A 23671-nucleotide genomic window follows, 5' to 3' on the forward strand; every position below is an offset into this window, starting at 1 on the left:
ACTAGTACCATTAAACCGAGCAGGATATTGAGCCCGAGCTCCTATGAGCTCTTTATCGTGGGCGTTGTTTTGTGCATGAGGATCTGTGCCATTTGTTTATACAGGAGGTGGTGGGCTGCTAGAAAATAAGGATTGTTTAGTAATACGTATAGGGTACGGGTGGGTAGTGGGTCATAATCAACCGGATGGAAGACGGCCCGTTCGGGGTGAGACGAGGCGAGCCGTGGCACAGAATATGCGTGCACGTCTGATCCGTGGGCCAGGACGTTTCTTTTGTCCGTACGTTGGGGTCAGGGATCAGATGGATGCACCGTTCTAGTCGTCCCCGTTCTAGTGTCTTCTTCATTTTTTGGGTGGTGGAGACTTGGTGGTGGACAGCAAGCGCGCGGCGGCGGCGGCGGCAAGCCATGGAGTTCCTCGTGCAGACGATACGTGGGTTCGTAAATCCCTCTCTTTTTCTCGTGGTTGAATCATTGGATTAGCTGTCTGGATCGATTTACTCAAAGGGATTTGGTTCTGGTTCATCATCAATCAGATCTACTTTCCTGGAATAGGTAGGCAAGAGTATAGTGCCAGCTCCTGTGGTAGAAAAGGGTGCGGCACAGCAGACACGGGCGATGGGGGATGAAAAGCCACCGGAGCAGCACGTGCGGAACAGGATCACAGCGTGCCGAGGGGGGGGGGGTCGCCGGCTGTTGCCAGCGTGGACGGTCAAATCTTGGCGGCCGGCAGAGTGGCGGCAGAAATAAGAGAGAACTCTCCGGCGGCTTCGGAACTGATAACCGGGAAGATGAACCCCCGGGCTCATGGATGGAACAAAAGGTAAGTGATTGAGTTGAGCATGCAAATAATTTGGGTCAGTAAAATATGTTGTAGGTTTGCTCAACTAGGGTGTGCAGTATGCAATGGCAAATTCTTGTGTGCATAGTTAGTGACGGATTTGTTGTTACCATCAATAATCTCATGGAATTTTAAATAAAATTATTAAGTTGTTGTAAGTAAAAATATGCTTGCAAATCAGGGGATTACATGCATGTAGGCAGGCTAAGGATTAAGTTGCTGTAAGTAAAAAATGATGCATGGCGTACATTTGTAAGCTAATATCATAGTTGGCTGTTTTCACGAGGCTAAAGATTGAAGCTGCAGCTCCCAGCAGAGCACCTTGCCCAAACCGTGTCAGCAAGAAGTCTCTGCGTAATCTGAGTGGCAAGATGAACAGTGAGAATGCGATGAATGTTATGATGTGAAGAAGACGATGGATGTTTTTGCAGAGATTGGATCTAAAGATCCACACTTCACATACAGGGTTCAAGCTGCCGGTGAGGGGAGGATCAAGAATCTGATGTGGGCAACTGGGAGCATCAGGCTGCAGTACAACTTCTTTGACGATGTCATAACATTCGATACGACTTATAGGACCAACCTATATGACATGCCTTTCGGGATTTTTGTTGGGGTGAACAATCACTTTCAGAGTGTGATAGGATACTGGCTGGTGTTCTTGTTCGCGAAGAAACCCAAGAGAGTTTCGAGTGAGTTTTCTCAGAATTCCTGAGAATGATGGGTGTTTCTGTACCCATGACCATACTTACAGGTATTAACTCTGTTTGGTAATTTTGGCAATCCTTTGTTCGACAGATAGCTAATCTATATTTAGTCATGATTGTTTACCTGGTCGTTTGAACTGATTTGTAGACCAAAACCGTGCCATGGAGCTGTCTATCATAAATATTATGCCAGGGACAACACACAGATGGTGCAAATGGCACATTTTGACGAAGGCCAAGGAGTCGTTGAGTCCTTTGTACACAAAGAAAAGCGACTTCAGGAGGTCGAACAGCTGGTACATGTTTTGTAGATGTCTGGAAATCCTGTATAATAAAATGGTTGAGGAAAATGGCAGTGTATTCAATCATTTGTGCTTTTTAAGGTGTAGGTGTTCAAACAACTTTGGATGTCAGTCAGAGTGGTGTTATCAGAGTATCACGCGTTGCAAGTAAGCGAGGAAAAAACAGAAAAATCATTAGAAAGGATACCGTACTACAAATTTTCCTAATAGTTCATGTAATATCAAACTTCGCAGGGCATACACGCATGGGTGGCAGTGGCATCGATGGAGCGCAGAGCAATGTAAACCAGTCAAGGATCCGTAGGAGGAGGAAGAGGTTGAAACGAAAGGGGAGTATGAAAATAAAGAAGGTCCGCTTCTCGCACATTGTTGAGACAATATGTCCAACTGATAGCTCGTAAACAGATGACATTAGCAGCAACGCTGGGAACATTGCAAGTCAGGAAGATAATGGACGTCCTATCCGAGCAAGTAAGCAGACTATACTTTCGACACCTTGACTGTATGGTTTATTATAGAGAACATGAAAATGTGGCTGACGAAAATACTTGGAAAATCAGCAGGTTTATCCCAGAACACAGGTAATGGACAGGTGCTCACTCGAGTGACACGGCGTGCGGGGTGAGAATACATGGCTGGTGGAGTCGTACCAGCTAGTCCAGCATTGAGGAATGACTGTGGGTTCTCTTGTTCTGCACTTTTTGTACTACATAATGTCACCTTTCATACTTGTGATAAGTAACTGTCTAAGTTCTTGACTATCATCCAGGCAATGAAGCTGCTGAAGCAAATCCTGGTGGGTACAGGTTGCAGTGGACAAAAAAAGTACGTAATTATTGAATACTGAAGTTTTGGTGTCACATACAGATTTAACCCTTTTTGTCTATGATTTCACTGTGATGTGCAGCTCTTTCTCCCTGTGGAAATGATGGGAGGCTTTTCTTATTATGTGGTGGACATTGAGGAGAGGACTCTTGTTGTTTTGGATCCAACAGAGACGAGCATCCACAATGATGAGATGAGTGTGAAACACAAAGTTAATGCGAACCTGGTGCTGAGGGCACTTCGGCGGTGCCTCAGCAATCATTTCGCTGACTGGTATGTCCCAGAGGATGGCTGGAGTGTCACTTACGGGTACAACATGAATGAGCCGTGCGAGATGTGTGGGAAAATCTAATGGTAATTGAACTCTAATTTCACATCATTCACAGCGAGGGCTGCTGGATTTACCTTGGTCACTACTGGAGGGTCTACAATGGACTGTACCTTGAGAGGCAGCTCGGAGAGGTGAGTTCATATGAAAATGGAAAAAGACACTAGATCAAAATTGATTAGTTTGTTCATGCATTCAGAAGACTAACTTGTTGAAACTGAATTCATTTGCAGTTTAAGTTGGCTTATCTGAAGCAACAACTTGTATATGAAGTGATCACCATGAGGGGGAGCAGGGGTGAGCTCCCGATCTTCATGATCGAGGAAGTCCTGTTCTAGACGAAGGTAACCACCTTGTCGTGACAAGTTGGGCAAGGAATCAGCGGAAGCACCTGCTCGAGCTGCCATGGTTTTCGATCTGGGTGTTCACTAGGGCTGGACTAACGAGCAGCTCGGCTCGTTAAGCTCGTACTCGTTAAGCTCGTGCTCGTTAAGGCTCGGCTCGTTAAGCTCGTTAAGATCAACGAGCAGAAAATCCTGCTCGGCTCGGCTCGTTTGAACCTCGTTAAGCTCGTGAGCGCTCGCGAGCGCTCGTTAACAGATTATAATGTGTTACGATATACATGATGAATGTGTAGGTATGGTTTTCAAGATAAATATGGTGACTACAAAAAAAAATAAAGTAGTTTTTTGCCTCATATGTCGATTAGATTAAATAGATGGCCTGAGGAGCTACAAAAAGTTTGTCACATAATATGAAAATATGTGTTCTGTTGTTACTAACGAGCTTAACGAGCTACTCGCGAAACTCGTTAGCTCACTCGTTAAGCTCGTTAAGCTTAACGAGCTAAAATCAATGATTGACTCTATTCATTAAGAAGCGAGCTACGAGCTTAACGAGCCGAACTATCGAGCGCTTGTTAAGCTCGCGAGCTACGAGCTTTTGGTCCAGCCCTAGTGTTCACGGCGAGGAGAAGGGGATAAGGGAAGGGGGAGAGCAGGGGTAGCAGAAGAATCTTGGAGTGGAAGCTGCAGGAGTTAAAATAATCGGAGCGGTGTGACGGAGGACGACGTCCGTTTGCTGGCTAACGGCTGAGCCGTGGCCCACATCGCAAGGGTCCATCTGAGCCGGGCCTGCGAGGATGACTGCCGTTACAATCAATGTGGTGGTTGGGTGGGCCACATGCTGTGAAAAAGCCATGCATATTGCTCGAATACAGAGTAAAATACTCGGAGTGGTGCGAATCTTAGCGCTAGTGAACGGCTGAGATCTGAGCTCGAGCTCAGAATAGCACTTTCGGCTGTAGTGTTCCTTTTCTTGCTTCCATTATAATGGCGACAATATTTATTTGGCAACATTTTGCGTACGTGTACCCCATTGCGCCGCTCACAATACCCTTGCTTCCCAGCCATCTTACACGTGGACCTTGTAACAGTTTTTCTTATGTAATCTTTTTTTGTATTTGTATTAAGCTTTTGTTGCATGGAAGCAAATTCCTTTCTCTTTGGCACCAACCTTTTGTTTGTTATATATAAGATGTACAATTTGTCTCAGCAAAAATAAATTTAACTTTTGCCGAGAGAAGCAAAATTAACTTGCAATGGAAGCAAATTTTCTAGTCGACAGAAACAAACTGTTGTTTAGTTGGAAAAATAAATAACCATTAATGGGCACACATTTTTGTTAGCTCAAACACAATTTTCTATTAGATTGAATAAATTTGGTTGTAGCCGAAGCAAATTTGTTCAGACGCTGGAAGCAATTATGTGATGCACTTGTTGGAAGCAAACTTAATTGTAGCGGTGCATGTGTGCGCTGTAGATTCGGAGGAAAAATCCGTAATAGAGAGATTTTTTTGAAGGATTAGCGGGGATAGAGGTAGCAGTTATGGAGGAAGCAATCAATCAACGAAGGAAGCAATCAATTGACAAATAAGTCAACAAATCTTGGGTGGGCCTGATTATGATTGGACGACCTGGATGCACCTCATCGGACGCCCCCCACTAGTCTGATAGATGCAAATTGTCTATGGTATGAGGCTGGCCATAGTGGGGATAACATAAGTAGTATCATGCACTTGGGACTCGCAAACATGCTTATGTGGCAGACAATTAAAGAAGAAAAAGATGGTTATAGTAACATAGGTAGATACCGTAACATAATAAATGTGATGCTACTATGTGTCATGCATGGCAATAAATGAGACCACATATGATGCTAATCTATGATACTCCCTTCATTTTTGTATACGACTAGCCACAATGGAGAGTAACATACAATAGTAATATACACATATCCCTAGACTATATTACTACCTCAATAGTGGGTAGTAACATAAGTGTGGTAACATGCAAAGCTTCATTTATTAGGTTATATCCTCATATTGCATTGGGACATGTGATGTTACAGTAACTAGCTAAGTTACTAGTACTACATCTCTCCTCATTAACTCACTGCCACATAAGCAAATTTGCTGAGTTGGACTCAATGTTACTATCGAAGTTACTCCCACTGTGGCTAGTCTACAAGGCCACAAACTTAAATTACAGGTACCAAGGTAAAATTTAATGCATACTTTATAAGCCAACTTTCTTTTCGTTTACTGGGATCATTAATACGTAACATGCATGCAAAAAAACTGAGTGAAGGAAGTAGCTAGTGTTATTATGACTGCATTCATGCAAGTATTAAACATGTTGCTCCTATGAAGAAATATCATTAATTCTTTCCTCGATTACTGTTGGTGGCTTTGTATTGATGTAAAATGTATATTCCATAGTGGCCTTGTATAAGTAAATGGAGGGAGTACTATGCACTATAGATGTAGTAACATAGACTAGAAACATATGCATGTTACTAGTCTAAGTTACTCCCCACTATGACCAGCCCTCCTTGCATGCCGCAAGCTCCGCTCCAAGGCATTATCGCATGTGTGCAGCTCTCTACATGCAGTATAGATGATTTCTTCTCGATCATCGCGCAAAATCATCCCTCCTCCTGCCGCTCCCGTCGCCGCAACAAAACTGCCATCGGTATTCAGCTTAGTGCATCCCGACGCTGGCGCGGTCCATGATCGCTCCTCCTTAGCCGCCTTAGCAAGCCGAGTGACAAATGGCGCAAGGAGACCGTCATCTTCCCCTTGACCACATCATCATTTGGGAATTGTTGGATACAGAGCAGTGAAGTAATGTACCCATGCAAGAAACGTCGTGAGGCTTCAGAAGGGGGCGGCTTCTTGTCATGTGTGATCTCATTCCGGACATGCCAGGTTCTCCACATGATCATAAGGACGATCATCCTCGTTGCCTCGTCAAGGGGGTCCAGCAGGGTGAATAGGCATTCCGGACCTATGTTCAGGATGTCCTCCACCTTGGGGATACACCAATCCGTGGCCATAGCGTGCCACAACTCCTTTGCCAAAGGGCACCTGCAGAAAGCGTGGACCATATCCTCCCGTTCCAGTCCACACAAGGGGCATAGGTCAGAAACCTCAAGATGGTGAGAGAGCTTATTTGCCCAAGTAGCAAGCGAGTTCATAACGATCCTCCAAGCAAACACGCGTACCTTTGGGGGAGCAGGGCACCCCCATATGATCTTCCAGATGGCGTGATGACCATCCGGTGCCCTGCTCGTGGCGGTGGCCAGTGGACGCTCGCGCTCGTCCATGGCGAACCGATAAGCGGATCGAACGGTGAAGATACCGTTCTTCTCTAGGGCCCATGCGATGATGTCGTCGGTGAGGCGGGTCGAAGTATGTATGCTGGAGATCACCTCCACGTCTGTCGGGTGGAAGTAGCGATGGAGCAGGTCAAGGCGCCATGCCCCATCCTCGTGCAGGAGCTCGGCCACTCGTCGTAGTCGGCAGGTACCCTGTTGGGTAATAAGTTGGTGTGAAGGCTCGCGGGGGATCCATCTATCTCACCAAATCTGGATGTTACGGCCATCCCCTACACGCCAGACGAGGCCCTTCTTGAGGAGCTCAAGGCCATACTGAATGGCCTGCCACGTAGGGGAGGCGTCGCCGGAGAAGACTGTATCCTCTAGGCGGCCTTCAGGGTAATACCTCGCCTTGAGCACCTGCGCACATAAGCTGTGAGGATTAATTAGTAAGCGCCACGCCTGCCGGGCACGGAGGGCCTGGTTGAAGGCGTGAAAATCGCGGAAACCAAGCCCGCCCTGTGTTTTGTGCGCCAAGATCTTTGGCCAAGGCAGCCAATGTGTCTTCCTCTTCCCTTCCGATGCATCCCACCAGAAGTTCCGGACCATGCGGTTGAGGTCATCACATACAGACATAGGAAACTTAAACACCCCCATAACATACGTCGGTATAGCCTGCGCAATAGCTTTGATCATCGTCTCCTTTCCAGCCAAGGATAACGTGTCTCCCCATGCTATGATTCTCTTCAACAATCTGGATTGCAAGTTTTGAAATTTCCCACGAGACATGCGACCCTCCGGTGTGGGTAACCCCAAGTATTTGTCCTCAAACAGATCTGTCACAATATTAAGAACTGCACGTACTTTCTGCTGCTCTTTACTTGGACACGCATCACCAAATAAGGCACTGCATTTGGCCGGATTAATGCTCTGTCCGGTGGCTCTCTCATAAGCATGCAGGACTTGCTTCACATTCCTTGCTTGCTCCTCTTCATCTTTGAAAAGAGTAGTGTGTCATCTGCAAAAAGCAGATGGGACACATCAGGAGCTCTGCGACACACCTTTAGCGGGGTGAAATCTCCATTTTTTCCCTTTCTTCAACAAAGCAGATAGCCCATCAGCCACCAATAAAAATAGGAACGGGGATAGAGGATCACCTTGCCGTAGCCCACGGGACGGTGCAAACGAATCCAAGAGGGTACCATTGAATTTTACAGTGTATCTTACTGAGGTGACGCATGACATAATCCAGTTTACCCATCGGTGAGCGAAACTCATCTTTTGCATCATTCGCTCCAAGAAGATCCAGTCCACCCTGTCATATGCCTTGGACAAATCCAGTTTATAAGCGCAAAAGCTTTTTTCAAGGTCCTTCTCTTGCTGTATGTAGTGAAAGCACTCAAAAGCAATTAAAGCGTTGTCTGTTCTGAGGCGTCCAGGTACAAAGGCACTCTGCTCCGGCAAAATAATCTCATCAGGAATAGGCGTCAAGGTACAAAGGCATGCTGTACGAGTGTTGATGGTGAAAGTTGCAAAACTGTATGTTGTACCACGAGAAAGATCCGATGGTAAAGTAACTCGCCCGTGACCTTTTAGACGGAAGGAAACCAGGGCTCAGGCAGGCAACCAGGCACGCAGCGCGTGACATTATCGCCATCGCATTGAGATCTAAGAGGATCTGCATCCGGACTTCTCAAACCTGCATCGTACGTCCGGGCGAGTTGCCCGGTCACGTTTTTTCGATTCAAACGAACCTCTCAAACGGCCGTTAAATATCCGGACTGATCGGCACCTCATTTATCCAGCCTAAATATGAGGTGAATATGGGGTATTGAGTATATAGATTAATTAGGAGACATAAGATAGACTAGGATTTGTCATGCCTTGTCTTGTACTTCAAGTTGATCACTGTACTTCTATTTATATGCCCACGAGGCTCAAGCAATACAACAACTATTCCACCAAATCTCTCTCTCCCTTCTAACATGGTATCTATCGCAAGTCGATCCTAAAACCTAGCCGCCGCCGCTTCCGCACCTGCGCGCCCCCCCGGGGCGGTCGGCCGTCAAAACCGCCGCCGGGGGCCGCGCCGCCCGTACCTAGGGTTCGTCTGCCGGTCGTGTTGACCGGCTGCCCTAGAGAGTCTTTTTTCCGAGCCCTTGCTCCGGATTTTTTCGCTCTCTCGCCGGTCGTTTTGATCGGCGTTTTTCTTTTTGGTTTTCCGATCTATGCTTGATCGGTTTGCGTCGCCCATCGCCGCCGTCGACACCGAGCGCCTCTACTTCGACCCAGACGCGACCAGCCGGCCTCTCCTCCGACCCGGCAGCCACGCGCGCCGAGGCGGCCCGTCAGGGCCAGCCGTCTTCTGCGTGTCGGTCCGCCCGTCACCCTGCGCCGGTCGTCATCGGCCTGCTCCGACCGGGACATCCGCATCGCCCCGACCCGGCGGCCACGCGCCATGCGACGGCCAATCATAGTCGTCGGTCGCGCGCCGGCCCGCCCATCGGTCCACATCACCCGCCTCCTCCGTGTCTGCACGACGGCCCAATGGTCTACCTCGCCGGCCTCGTCCTCGGCTGCATCGGGACGGCTGCGTCAGGCTTGTCGGCTGCCTCAACTCGGGCGCCGCTGCTCCGTTGGTCGTTCAGGCCTCGCTGCGTGGGCGCCGGTGTTGCTTTGGCAGCCCGTGTGCTGGTGCTGACAAGCTCGTCCGCACGACGTCTCATGCCGTCCGTTGTCGCCGACTTCATCTTGGACTCCGCCGCCACCACGCCTCCACCGAGCAGAGTCCCCGACCCCGCGCGCCATCGGCTTGATCATCCGCTTGCCACGGCGATCCTCCTCATCAACGCCGCGCAACCAACCTGGCCCGTCGGTTACGCGCGCCTCCGCAGGTCCCGTGAAGATCGTCCCTGAGTTCAGCGCACCTCTCCACCGATCGAGCATTGGGCTGCCGCTGCGTCGCCCCGTCGAGCCATAGCGCCGCCGCCCCGTGGTTCACCTCGCGGCTGCATCGACCCGTGCGTCGCCGCTGCATCGCCCCTTCGGGCCGTAGTGTCACAATACGCGGTCCCCGCCGCCGCCCTGAGGCTGTCCCCGCGGCTACACCGACTCGCGAACCGCCGTTGCGTCGCCCCTTCGGGCCGCAGCGTTGCGGCCAGCGGTCCCCGCCGCCGCCCCGAGGTCTTCCCGCCATCGCCTCGACCCTCCTGGCGCCGCTGCGTCACCCCTTTAGGCCGTAGCGCCGCGGCCCGCTATTCACTTCGCCGTCACCGTGCGTCGACCTCCCGTGGAATGCGCCGCGCCGTCTCCCTTGGCGCGGGAACGTCACTGTCCACGCCGGTCTTCGTCACACTGTCAGGTTTCTTCGCCTACTTTGAGCATCGCTGCCGCACTCCTAACGTAGCCGCTGCCGCCACCGCCATCAGACCGCCGCCGCCGCCACCGCCATCAGACCGCCGCCGCCGCTACCTTCATAGCCACCGCACCGCCCTTCCACCCCCTTCGGTCTCTGTCCAAGCACCAGCCCGTCGCCAGCGTCGCCGTCATCTACCCCGACCACTTCATCTACTCCTACCACCGTTGGTGACATCGGCCCAACGCCGATGGGCGCCGCAATCGTCGTCGAGCCCTTCTCTGCTGGCCTCTCTGACTTCTTTGACATGGCGTATAGCTCGTGCAGGTCCCAGTCTACGCATGCCCGGTACTAGCAACACTGCCGCGTGCCTTCATCCACAACGTGTCCCCGGCCCTGGCAAGCTTGGTCGGCGCTTCGTCAACTTCGTCTTCGTACGTCTACACATGCCCGGTGGTGGCAACACCGGTGCGTGCCTTCGTCCATGATGTGTCCCTGGGCTTGGCAAACCTGCCGCGACGCGTCGTCAACATCATCTACTTCCTGGCGCACCACTACTTCGACACCACTGCGCCCACGACTAACTCGGCGCCTCCTTGCGCCCGCGGCTCCACGGCGACTTCCTCGACACCGGCTACCCCGACTCGACATCGACCACGGCATTCTTCGCACGGCTACCTCGACCACGGCTCCACCACCGTACGCTCTCGGCTACATCGACAAACGGCACAAAGGGGTACCGCCTGCTTGAGCAACCTCGTTGGTTTCCACTCCAGCCACGACTTCCGCGATGCGTCGACCGTTACGACCATGGGGGGTGTCCGTCGGCTTGCCTTCGGATTCTTCTCCAGTCTCACAGTCTACGTCGCTACCGTTGTGACTGCGGGGGGATGTTGAGTATATAGATTAATTAGGAAACATAAGATAGACTAGGATTTGTCCTGCCTTGTCTTGTACTCCAAGTTGATCATTGTACTCCTATTTATATGCCCACGAGGCTCAAGCAATACAACAACTATTGCACCAAATCCCTCTCTCCCTTCTATCATGGGGTGCCCGGGCACGCCCGCCATGTCGAATCAGGCCCATGCTGGCCCATCTGATCCCACATAAATTCCTCCAAATCCACTCGCCGGACTAAATTATCCTCTTCCCTCCACTTCCCTCCGCTCTCCTCCGCCACCCAAACTCGTCTCCGGCTCCTTCCGGCCGTCTCCGGCATGGCGGGCAGCAGATCCTAGTTCTTTACCTCTAGGTCCATTAACCCCGAGATCATCTCACGCGGCCCCGAGAAGGAGATGGCCGTCAGGCTTGCGCTCCGCGCTCCCGGGAGGAGGCCCGTGCGAGGCAGCGCTTGGACTCGTCCCTCAGGAATCCATCGCGTCCGCCAAATGGTGCATGGATCCGGCGCTAGGCCAGCCATAGTTGCCTCACTGGAGGCCGTGCGGTCCGTCTAGCGTCCGAACGCACCGGCGGACACACAACCCATCCATTGGCGCATGGAGCATGGGGACACACCATGGGCCTCGTCCGACGAGGCCATGGCACAACGTGCCCGCCGTGCAAGGCACCAGGCGTAGGAGAGGGCGGCAGCCGTCGTGGCGGTGAACGTCAGCGAGGCGGAGTCGCATTCTCTGGCACCCGTATGGCGTGCATCAGTCTGGGCGCCGCAACCGCGTCGTGGTGGACGTCTGCTGCTCGTCCCAGGATTGATCCGTCATTGATCTGACGTCCACTGGCACCGTTCGGGTTTTGGGCTCCATCGAGTAGGAGTAGGGCTTGGGAGACGGCGGCGCCTTGAGTCTCGTAAGCCGGCTCATGTCCTGTGCCCTTCTCTACCTCCATATTCTAGCACAACCAGCCGCCGGACATGGGCAAGGCGGAGACGGGCGAGCGGGGAGCGGAACCAGGTGAGCTCCGGGACGCGCCCAACTGTAGATGCTCTAACATCCCACTAAGCCGGGGATGTGACTGCCATATGGGGCCATGGGCCTGACTGCCAGGTGTGCGCGCCACTAGCCTGTACAGTACCACACTGCAGTCTGTCCCATGCATGTGGCCAGATCCCGGTCAGAAACCATACTCCAGTCATAGTAGCGATTTTACTTGTTTGAAGATACCTATTTTATGTTAATTTCGCTCATTTCAAAATACTGAGTGTACTTGTCTGAAAGAGTTATTTCGCTTTATTGAAAAAGCTATTTCACTCATTTCAAAAATCATATCCCACTCATTTCAAACCACTAACTTAAACCAATTAAAAAATCACTCATTTTAAAATAATTTCTTTCAATTCAAATAACAGATATCAGTCGTTTCAACTAATAGGTTTCACTCACCTCAAAAAGATAAATTCACCCAATTCGAAGTACTGATTTCACTCATTTCAAATATCATATTTCACCCATTTTAACATACTGATTTCAGTCAATTAAAAAAATCGCGCATTTCAAACAAATTGATTTCACTCACTTCAAATAGCAGATTTCATTTCAAAAAACAGTCACTCATCTCAAAATGTTAATTCTACTCATTTCAAAACACTGATTTACTCATTTCAAAAAGCTGATTTCACTACTTCAAACACATATTTCACTCATTTCAGAACAATGATTTAACTTCAGGAAAACAATTTCTCTCATTTCAAAAAAAGTCACTAGTTTAAAAAAAGCATTGATTTTGAAAAACTGATTTCAGTCATAGTGTTTTTTTTGGAGATATCATCAAAAGAAAGAGTAGTGTTTCAGACTATTTATCGGCTATTCATTTCAACATATTCGGTTTGTTTTAAGGTTAAGCTTGGAAAATTAAATGTATGACAACTGTTGTGCGAGAGAATGTAAGAGCAACTCCATTGCCCCGACCCAAATGGGCGCGCGCTTTGTCCGCTTTTTGTCCATTTGGGTCGGCCGCCCGCTCGTCATTCATCCCCTTTTACGTTTGCACTAGTAGAAAACAGGGCTAACGTTCGGTCCTGGCCAGCCCATTAGTCCCGGTTCTTCAAGAACCGGGATCCATGTGGGGCATTAGACCCGGTTCATGAGCCCAGGGGGCCGGCCAGGGCCTTGTGGGCATTGGTCCTGGTTCGTGTGGAACCATTTGTCCCGGTTCAAGCCACGAACCGGGACCAATGGTCCTCGCTCCTGGCGCACAACCATTGGTCCCGGTTCGTGGCTTGAACCGGGACAGAAGGGGGAGCTTTAGTCCCGGTTCATGCCACAATCCGGGACAAATAACTTGCCTATATATACCCACCGCCGTGGCAGAGCACTCCACAGTGCTCCATTTTTTCAAGCCGGCGAGGGGAGGGCATTTGGGTGCTCTAGTTCACCTCCTATGCACATGAGGTGTTCGATGAAATGCCCGAGCCACACTAGTTAAGCTTTGTCCTCTCGAAACTCAACCTCCGAGCTCCATTTTCAACAAAATTTGTCTAGATTTAAAGGTCCATCACGCCCCGTCCCCGTCTTCACCGCCGTCGATCTTCCACGCCGATCTCGTCACCGGCACCACCGTGTTATCTTCTTTATGAAAGAAAAAAAAATTCTTACTTCAGATAGATACTTGTCTAATTTTCTTACTTTTATTATTCCTTGTTATTATATAGTGCGAATGTTTTGGTATCCGCCCCCATCGGCCCTCATCCTGTCTATGATTTAGATGTGGTATATATTATCTTTTCATAACTATTTGGTTCATTTATTGTTTATGACAATTATGCCGACCAAAGTGACATAGATTTTATTTATCTAGGAGGTTGTTGAACCGGAAATTCCAACCGACCCTCTTGCCGAGTGGTTAAATTTAGTTGAAGAAGAAAACAATTACTTGAAGGAAAAAATAAGAAAAATTGAGGAGGAGAAGATGATATTGGAGTTGCATGTTACGGATGTCGTCGATGATCACAAGATCAAGATGGATGCAATGCGGTTGAAGATTAGAAAATATGCCATTCATACCGAGGCTTGATATCTGATATGTCTCCAACGTATCTATAATTTTTGATTGCTCCATGCTACTTTATCTACTATTTTGGACTATATTGGGCTTTATTTTCCACTTTTATATTATTTTTGGGACTAACCTATTAACCGGAGGCCCAGCCCGGAGTTGCTGTTTTTTGCCTATTTTAGTATTTCGAAGAAACAAAATATCAAACGGAGTCCAAACGGAATAAAACCTTCGGGAACGTGATTTTCTGACCGAACGTGATCCAGGAGACTTGGACCCTACTCCAAGAAGTGCCAGAGGCGGTCACGAGGGTGGAGGGCGCCCCCCCTCGCCCTGGGCGTGCCCCCTGCCTCGTGGGCCCCCTGTTGCTCCACCGACATACTCCTTCCTCCTATATATACCTACGTACCCCCGTCAGATCAAATACGGAGCCAAAAACCTAATTCCACCGCCGCAACTTTCTGTATCCGCGAGATCCCATCTTGGGGCCTGTTCCGGAGCTCCACCGGAGAGGGCATCTACCACGGAGGGCTTCTACATCAACACCATAGCCTCTCCGATGAAGTGTGAGTAGTTTACTTCAGACCTTCGGGTCCATAGCTAGTAGGTAGATGGCTTCTTCTCTCTTTTTGGATCTCAATACAATGCTCTACCCCTCTCTTGTGGAGATCTATTCGATGTAATCTTATTTTTGCGGTGTGTTTGTTGAGACCGATGAATTGTGGGTTTATGATCCAGCTTATCTATGAGAAATATTTGATTCTTCTCTGAATTCTTTTATGTATGATTGAGTTATCTTTGCAAGTCTCTTCGAATTATCCATTTGGTTTGGCCAACTAGATTGGTAGTTCTTGCAATGGGAGAAGTGTTTAGCTTTGGGTTCAATCTTGCGGTGTCCTTACCCAGTGACAGGAAGGGTTGCAAGGCACGTATTGTATTGTTGCCATCGAGGATAATAAGATGTTTTTTTATCATATTGCATGAATTTATTCCTCTACATCATGTCATCTTGCTTAAGGCGTTACTCTGTTTTTAACTTAATACTCTAGATGCATGTTGGATAGCGGTCGATGAGTGGAGTAATAGTAGTAGATGCAGAATTGTTTCGATCGACTTGTTTTGGACGTGATGCCCATATACATGATCATACCTAGATAATCTCATAATTATTCGCTTTTCTATCAATTGTTCAATAGTAATTTGTTCACCCACCGTAGAATACTTATGCTCTTGAGAGAAGCCACTAGTGAAACCTATGGCCCCCGGGTCTATTCTCATCATATCAATCTCCATTACTTTATTACTTGCTTTGTTTTACTTTGCCTTTTACTTTTTACTTTGCATCTCTATATCAGAAATACCAAAAATATTATTTATCATCTCTATCAGATCTCACCCTCGTAAGTAACCGTGAAGGGATTGACAACCCCTAATCGCGTTGGTTGCAGTAGCTATCGTTTTGTGTAGGTACGAGGGACTTGTGTGTGATCTCCTACTGGATTGATACCTTGGTTCTCAAAAACTCAGGGAAATACTTATGCTACTTTACTGCATCATCCTCTCCTCCTCGGGGAAATCCAACACAGTGCTCAAGAGGTAGCAAGAAGAATTTCTAGCGCTGTTGCCGGGGAGCTTGCGCAAAAGTCAACCATACCAAGTACCCATCACAATCCCTATCTCTTGCATTACATTATTTGCCTCTCGTTTTCCTCTCCCCCACTTCACCCTTGCTGTTTTATTCGCCCTCTCTTTCCCAATCTCCTCCTCTCTTTCTCTTTCGCCTTTTTTTCTCGTTTTCCTTTTTGTTGCTTTTGTGTTGGATTACTTGTTACCATGGACGAATCAAAAATAATTAAGGGATTTCTCCCGAGTTCTAGTGCCTTGGATAACCCCCCTATCCTTTCTAAGCTCATAAACAATGATGCTACGGAGAGACCCACCGGGATCACCAATAAGAATTTAGATGATTTTGATGATGATGACTCCGGAATCTTTCGCTATTAACTTGATGAATCTCTAAAAGATGCTTGGGATAGGTTATTAAGGATTCGGGCTAGTTATGTGCCACAATATCAAATCGATGTTTACTTAAAAAGTTTCTATGTTGGCTTGCCCGCCTCTTTCAAACAAATTCTAGATTCTATTTTTGAAGAAGGATTTCTTGAAGGGGATGCTATAGATACCTATGAAAAAATGAAAACCATATTTGGGCACCCTTTAAATGATTAAATTGAATCAACTACTCTCTTGTGCTTTTATCAAAATGAAATTATCAAAGAGATGAAGTCTAGCTTGGATGCAAATTTCCGTAACGTGCTTAATCTCACCTCATCCATTAATGGCAATGTTCTTAATCTGAATAGAAGGATGAATGACTTAGAAAGGAGATCCTCTCTTGCTACTCACACATCAGGTGCCAAAGATGGCAAAACTTAGATCTATCTTCGCTTTTATGCCTAGCTAGGGGCGTTAAACGATAGCGCTTGTTGGGAGGCAACCCAATTTTATTTTTTGTTCTGTGTTTTTGTTCCTGTTTAGTGTTAAATTTTGTTTCTACTTTCTTTTTAGATGTGGTTTTATGTTTTAATTAGTGTTTGTGCCAAGTAGAACCTATAGGATAACCTATGATGATAGTTGATTTGATTTTGCTGAACATCAGAAACTTTGCGCTCACGAGAAACAATTCAATAAATCACAGGAACGTGCTTTTGCATTGATTCTTTTTGCTGCTGATCAATAAACAAATTGTACAGTACGTACTATTTTGGTAGAATTGTTAGAGTTCCAGAAGTTTGCGTTAGTTACAGATTGCTACAAACTGTTCTGTTTTTGACAGATTCTGTTTTTTGTGTGTTGTTTGCTTATTTCAATGCATCTATGGCTAATGAATTAGTTTATAAACCATAAGGAAGTTGGAATACAGTAGGTTTAACGCCAATATAAATAAAGAATGAGTTCATTACAGTACCTTGAAGTAGTCTTTTGTTTTCTTTCACTAACGGAGCTCACGAGATTTCTATTGAGTTTTGTGTTGTGAAGTTTTCAAGTTTTGGGTGAATTCTTTTGATGGATTATGGAACAAAGAGTGGCAAGAGCCTAAGCTTGGGGATGCCCATGGCACCCCCAAGATAATCCAAGGACACCAAAAAGTCAAAGCTTGGGTATGCCCCGGAAGGCATCCCCTCTTTCGTCTACTTCCATCGGTTATTTACTTGGTGCTATATTTTTATTCACCACATGTCATGTGTTTTTCTTGGAGCGTCTTGTATTATTTGCGTCTTTGCTTGTTAGTTTGCCACAATCATCCTTGCTGTACACACCTTTTGAGAGAGCCATACATGATTTGGAATTAACTAGAATACTCTATGTGCTTCACTTATATCTTTTGAGCTTGATAGTTTTGCTCATAGTGCTTCACATATATCTTTTGAGCGTAATAATTTTTGCTCTAGTGCTTCACTTAGATCTTTTAGAGCACGGCGGTGGATTTGTTTTAAAAGAAACTATTGATCTCTCATGCTTCACTTAGATTATTTTGGGAGTTGTTAATATCACGGTAATTTGCTTAATGTTAACATACTTGGTATTCAAGATTTGTGAAACTTTCTTTTGAGTGCGTTGAATACTAAGATAAGTTTGATGCTTGATAATTGTTTTGAGATATGTAGGTGATAATATCAAAGCAATGCTAGTTGGGGTGATTATGAATTTAAAGAATGCTTGTGTTGAAGTTTGTGATTCCCGTAGCATGCACGTATAGTGAACCGCTTTGTGATAAAGTCAGAGCACAATTTTATTTATTGATTGTCTTCCTTATGAGTGGCAGTCGGGGACGAGCGATGGTCTTTTCCTACCAATCTATCCCCCTAGGAGTATGCATTTAATGCTTTGGTTTTTGATGACTTCTAAATTTTTGCAACAAGTGCATGAGTTCTTTTGATTAATGTTGAGTCCATGGATTATACGCACTCTCACCCTTCCACCATTGCTAGCCTCTCTAATACCACGCACTTTTCGCCGGTATCATACACCTACCATATACCTTCCTCAAGACAGAGACCATACCTACCTATCATGGCATTTCCATAGCCATTCCAAGATATATTGCCATGCAACTTTCCGCCGTTCCATTCATATGACACACATTACTTTTGTCATATTGCTTTTTTGCATGAACATGTAGTTGACATTGTATTTGTGGCAAAGCCACCGTTCATAATTCTTTCATACATGTCACTCTTGATTCATTGCATATCCCGGTACACCGCCGTAGGCATCCATATAGAGTCATATTTTGTTCTAAGTATCGAGTTGTAATTGTTGAGTTGTAAGAAAAATTAAAGTGTGATGATCATCAATATTACAGCATTGTCCCAGTGAGGAAAGGATGATGGAGACTATGATTCCCCCATAAGTCGGGGTGAGACTCCGGACGAAAAAAAGGAGTGGCCAAAAAAAAGAAGAAAAGAAAAGAAAGGCCAAATAAAAAAATAAAAAAATGAGAGAAAAAAGAGAGAAGGGACAATGCTACTATCCTTTTTCCACACTTGTGCTTCAAAGTAGAACCATGATCTTCATGATAGAGAGTCTCATATGTTGTCACTTTCATATACTAGTGGGAATTTTTCATTATAGAACTTGGCTTGTATATTCCAATGATGGGCTTCCTCAAAAGTGCCCTAGGTCTTCGTGAGAAAGCAAGTTGGATGCACACCCACTTAGTTTATTTTGTTGAGCTTTCATATACTTATAGCTCTAGTGCATCCGTTGCATGGCAATCCCTACTCACTCACATTGATATCTATTAATGGGCATCTCCATAGCCCATTGATACGCCTAGTTGATGTGAGACTTTCTTCTCCTTTTTGTCTTCTCCACAACCACCATTCTATTCCACCTATAGTGCTATGTCCATGGCTCACGCTCATGTATTGCGTGAAAGTTGAAAAAGTTTGAGATTACTAGAGTATGAAACAATTGCTTGGCTCGTCATCGGGGTTGTGCATGATTAAATACTTTGTGTGATGAAGTTAGAGCTTAGCCAGACTATATGATTTTGTAGGGATTACTTTCTTTAACCATGCTATTTTGAGAAGACATGATTGCTTTAATTTGTATGCTTGAAGTATTATTACCTTTATGTCAATATGAACTTTTGTCTTGAATCTTTCGGATCTGAATATTCATGCCACAATTAAGAAGATTTACATTGAAATTATGCCAAAGTATCACTCCGCATCAAAAATTCTTTTTTATCATTTACCTACTCGAGGACGAGCAGGAATTAAGCTTGGGGATGCTTGATACGTCTCCAACGTATCTACAATTTTTGATTGCTCCATGCTGCTTTATCTACTGTTTTGGACTATATTGGGCTTTATTTTCCACTTTTATATTATTTTTGGGACTAACCGATTAACCGGAGGCCCAGCCCAGAATTGCTGTTTTTTTGCCTATTTCAGCAATTCGAAGAAACATAATATCAAATGGAGTCCAAATGGAAGAAAACCTTCGGGAACGTGATTTTCTCACCGAACGTGATCCAGGAGACTTGGACCCTACTCCAAGAAGTGCCAGAGGCAGTCACGAGGGTGGAGGGCGCCCCCCCTCGCCCTGGGCGTGCCCCCTGCCTCATGGGCCCCCTGTTGCTCCACCGACGTACTCCTTCCTCCTATATATACCTACGTACCCCCGTCAGATCAAATACGGAGCCAAAAACTTAATTCCACCACCGCAACTTTCTGTATCCACGAGATCCCATCTTGGGGCCTGTTCCGGAGCTCCGCCGGAGAGGGCATCTACAACAGAGGGCTTCTACATCAACACCATAGCCTCTCCGATGAAGTGTGGGTAGTTTACTTCAGACCTTCGGGTCCATAGCTAGTAGCTAGATGGCTTCTTCTCCCTTTTTGTATCTCAATACAATGTTCTCCCCCTCTCTTGTGGAGATCTATTCGATGTAATCTTCTTTTGGCGGTGTGTTTGTTGAGACCAATGAATTGTGGGTTTATGATCCAGCTTATCTATGAACAATATTTGATTCTTCTCTGAATTCTTTTATGTATGATTGAGTTATCTTTGCAAGTCTCCTCGAATTATCCGTTTGGTTTGGCCAGCTAGATTGGTAGTTCTTGCAATGGGAGAATTGTTTAGCTTTGGGTTCAATCTTGTGGTGTCCTTACCCAGTTATAGAAAGGGTTGCAAGGCACGTATTGTATTGTTGCCATCGAGGATAACAAGATGGGGTTTTTATCATATTGCATGAATTTATTCCTATACATCATGTCATCTTGCTTAAGGCGTTACTCTGTTTTTAACTTAATACTCTAGATGCATGCTGGATAGCGGTCGATGAGTGGAGTAATAGTAGTAGATGCAGAATCGTTTCGATCTACTTGTTTTGGACGTGATGCCTATATACATGATCATACCTAGATAATCTCATAATTATTCGCTTTTCTATCAATTGCTCAACAGTAATTTGTTCACCCACGGTAGAATACTTATGCTCTTGAGAGAAGCCACTAGTGAAACCTATGGCCCCTGGGTCTATTCTCATCATATCAATCTCCATTACTTTATTACTTTCTTTGTTTTACTTTTCCTTTTAATTTTTACTTTGCATCTCTATATCAAAAATACCAAAAATATTATTTATCATCTCTATCAGATCTCACCCTCGTAAGTGACCATGAAGGGATTGACAACCCCTAATCGCGTTGGTTGCGAGTAGCTATCGTTTTGTGTAGGTATGAGGGACTTGTGTGTGATCTCCTACTGGATTGATACCTTGGTTCTCAAAAACTGAGGGAAATACTTACGCTACTTTACTGCATCATCCTCTCCTCTTCGGGGAAATCCAACGCAGTGCTCAAGAGGTAGCAGTATCATTATGTAGTTGGATCAGTTGTTACCTTGATTGCGATTATGATCTCATTTGTTGTTGCATTGAAATGTTTTACATAATTTCAATGTATGGTTTAATTAGATGCTCTGGAGAGCTATATGTTGTTCAATGAGAACTATGTATGTACTTTGGTTTTAATGCTCTGGAGAACTATGTATGTACTTTGGTTTCAGAGTTCATTTCAAATGCTTTTCAACTTCATGGTCTTATAGCTCAAAATAATCAGTAAATGGATGAAAAATAACAAATTAAGTCAGAAAGGGTTGTAAATTGATGATGTGGCTTTGAATGGTGCATTTTGAACACAGAAAAACTATGGAGTTCAAATAAGTTCCAAAAAAATGAAATCCCTTTGTAACAGACGAGTTTCCATATGAAACCCTGATACTTCGAAAGAGATTGTCCGTTTTGTACACGAAGTGCATCCAGTTTTTACCGTAACCCTCTCTACTTTCTCGCCCATGCTATGTGGATGAAATGATGATACCATGCCAACTTGGAACCTTTTCAGAGTTCATTTCAAATGCTTTCCAACTTCATGGTCTTATAGGTCAAAATAATTAGTAAATGCATGAAAAGTAACAAATGAAGTCAGAAAGGGTTGTAAATTGATGATGTGGCTTTAAATTGCATTTTGAACACAGAAAAACAATGGAGTTCAAATAAGTTCAAAAAATGAAATCCCTTTATAACAGACAAGTTTCCGTATGAAACCCTGATACTTCGAAAGAGATTGTTCGTTTTGTACATGAAGTGCATGCAGTTTTTGCCATAACCCTCTCTACTTTCTTGCACAAGCTATGTGGGTGAAATGATGATACCATGCCAACTTGGAACCTTTTCAGAGTTCATTTCAAATGCTTCTCAACTTCATGGTCTTATAGGTCAAAATAATCAGTAAATGCATGAAATATAACAAATGAAGTCATAAAGGGTTGTAAATTGATGATGTGGCTTTGAATGGTTCATTTTGAACACAGAAAAACTATGGAGTTCAAATAAGTTCCAAAAAATGAAATCCCTTTGTAACAGACGAGTTTCCATATGAAACCCTGATACTTCGAAAGAGATTGTCCGTTTTGTACACGAAGTGCATCCAGTTTTTGCCGTAACCCTCTCTACTTTCTCGCACATGCTATGTGGGTGAAATGATGATACCATGCCAACTTGGAACCTTTTCAGAGTTCATTTCAAATGCTTTTCAACTTCATGGTCTTATAGCTAGGTCAAAATAATCAGTAAATGCATGAAATATAACAAATGAAATCAGAAAGGGTTGTAAATTGATGATGTGTCTTTGAATTGCATTTTGAACACAGAATAACAATGGAGTTCAAATAAGTTCAAAAAATGAAATCCCTTTGTAACAGACGAGTTTCCGTATGAAACCCTGATACTTAGAAAGAGATTGTCCGTTTTGTACACGAAGTGCATCCAGTTTTTGCCGTAACCCTCTCTACTTTCTCGCACATGCTATGTGGGTGAAATGATCATACCATGCCAACTTGGAACCTTTTCAGAGTTCATTTCAAATGCTTTTCAACTTCATGGTCTTATAGGTCAAAATAATCAGTAAATGCATGAAAAATAACAAATGATGCCAGAAAGGGTTGTAAATTGATCATGTGGCTTTGAATGGTGCATTTTGACCACAGATAAACTATGGAGTTCAAATAAGTTCAAAAAAATGAAATCCCTTTATAACAGACAAGTTTCCGTATGAAACCCTGATACTTCGAAAGAGATTGTTCTTTTTGTACATGAAGTGCATGCAGCTTTTGCCGTAACCCTCTCTACTTTCTTGCACAAGCTATGTGGGTGAAATGATGATACCATGCCAACTTGGAACCTTTTCAGAGTTCATTTCAAATGCTTTTCAACTTCATGGTCTTATAGGTCAAAATAATCAGTAAATGCATAAAAAATAACAAATGAAGTCAAAAAGGGTTGTAAATTGATGATGTGGCTTTGAATTGCATTTTGAACACAGAAAAACAATGGAGTTCAAATAAGTTCAAAAAACTGAAATCCCTTTGTAACAGACGAGTTTTCGTATGAAACCCTGATACTTCGAAAGAGATTGCCCGTTTTGTACACGAACTGCATCCAGTTTTTGCCGTAACCCTCTCTACTTTCTCGCACATGTTATGTGGGTGAAATGATGATACCATGCTAACTTGGAACCTTTTCAGAGTTCATTTCAAATGTTTTTCAACTTCATGGTCTTATAGGTCAAAATAATCAGGAAATGCATGAAAAATAACAAATGAAGTCAAAAAGGGTTGTAAATTGATGATGTGGCTTTGAATGGTGCATTTTGAACACAGAAAAACTATGGAGTTCCAATAAGTTCAAAAAAACTGAAATCCCTTTGTAATAGACGAGTTTCCGTATGAAACCCCGATACTTCGAAAGAGATTGCCCGTTTTGTACACGAAGTGCATCCAGTTTTTGCCGTAACCCTCTATACTTTCTCGCACATGCTATGTGGGTGAAATGATGATACCATGCCAACTTGGAACCTTTTCAAAGTTCATTTCAAATGCTTTTCAAAATTTCATGGTCTTATAGGTCAAAATAATCAGTAAATGCATGAAATAACTAATGAAGTCAGAAAGGGTTGTAAATTGATGATGTGGCTTCGAATGGTGTATTTTGAACACAGATAAACTATGGAGTTCAAATAAGTTCCAAAAAATGAAATCCCTTTGTAAAAGGAAAACAAATCACTCAAAATATATTTTTATAGTGAAGTTATTCATGAACTAGTGATTCACACAAATTTCAAAGAATTAAAAT

At 45.0% G+C, this 23671-nt stretch overlaps 1 protein-coding gene across 2 annotated transcripts; it reads left to right on the forward strand.

Annotated features, from left to right (window-relative positions):
- Positions 1-300: 300 nt before the first annotated feature.
- Positions 301-3431, forward strand: LOC123067003 (uncharacterized). 2 transcript variants are annotated; one of them, XM_044489966.1, is made up of 11 exons: positions 301-436; positions 536-822; positions 1127-1594; positions 1696-1843; positions 1931-1996; positions 2084-2320; positions 2410-2526; positions 2619-2674; positions 2757-2947; positions 3061-3136; positions 3236-3431. In XM_044489966.1, the coding sequence occupies exons 7-11, from the start codon at positions 2481-2483 to the stop codon at positions 3338-3340; spliced, it is 474 nt and encodes a 157-aa protein (XP_044345901.1). In that variant the 5' UTR covers positions 301-436; positions 536-822; positions 1127-1594; positions 1696-1843; positions 1931-1996; positions 2084-2320; positions 2410-2480; the 3' UTR covers positions 3341-3431. The 2 variants fall into 2 exon arrangements, with proteins under 2 accessions (XP_044345901.1, XP_044345902.1); XM_044489967.1 differs by lacking the exons at positions 301-436; positions 536-822; positions 1127-1594; ... (2 more) ...; positions 2084-2320; positions 2410-2526 and having other exon boundaries at positions 2536-2645.
- The last annotated feature ends 20240 nt before the right edge of the window (positions 3432-23671 follow it).

The sequence above is a fragment of the Triticum aestivum genome, chromosome 3B (assembly GCF_018294505.1).
Source record: "Triticum aestivum cultivar Chinese Spring chromosome 3B, IWGSC CS RefSeq v2.1, whole genome shotgun sequence".
Classification (NCBI taxonomy): domain Eukaryota; kingdom Viridiplantae; phylum Streptophyta; class Magnoliopsida; order Poales; family Poaceae; genus Triticum; species Triticum aestivum.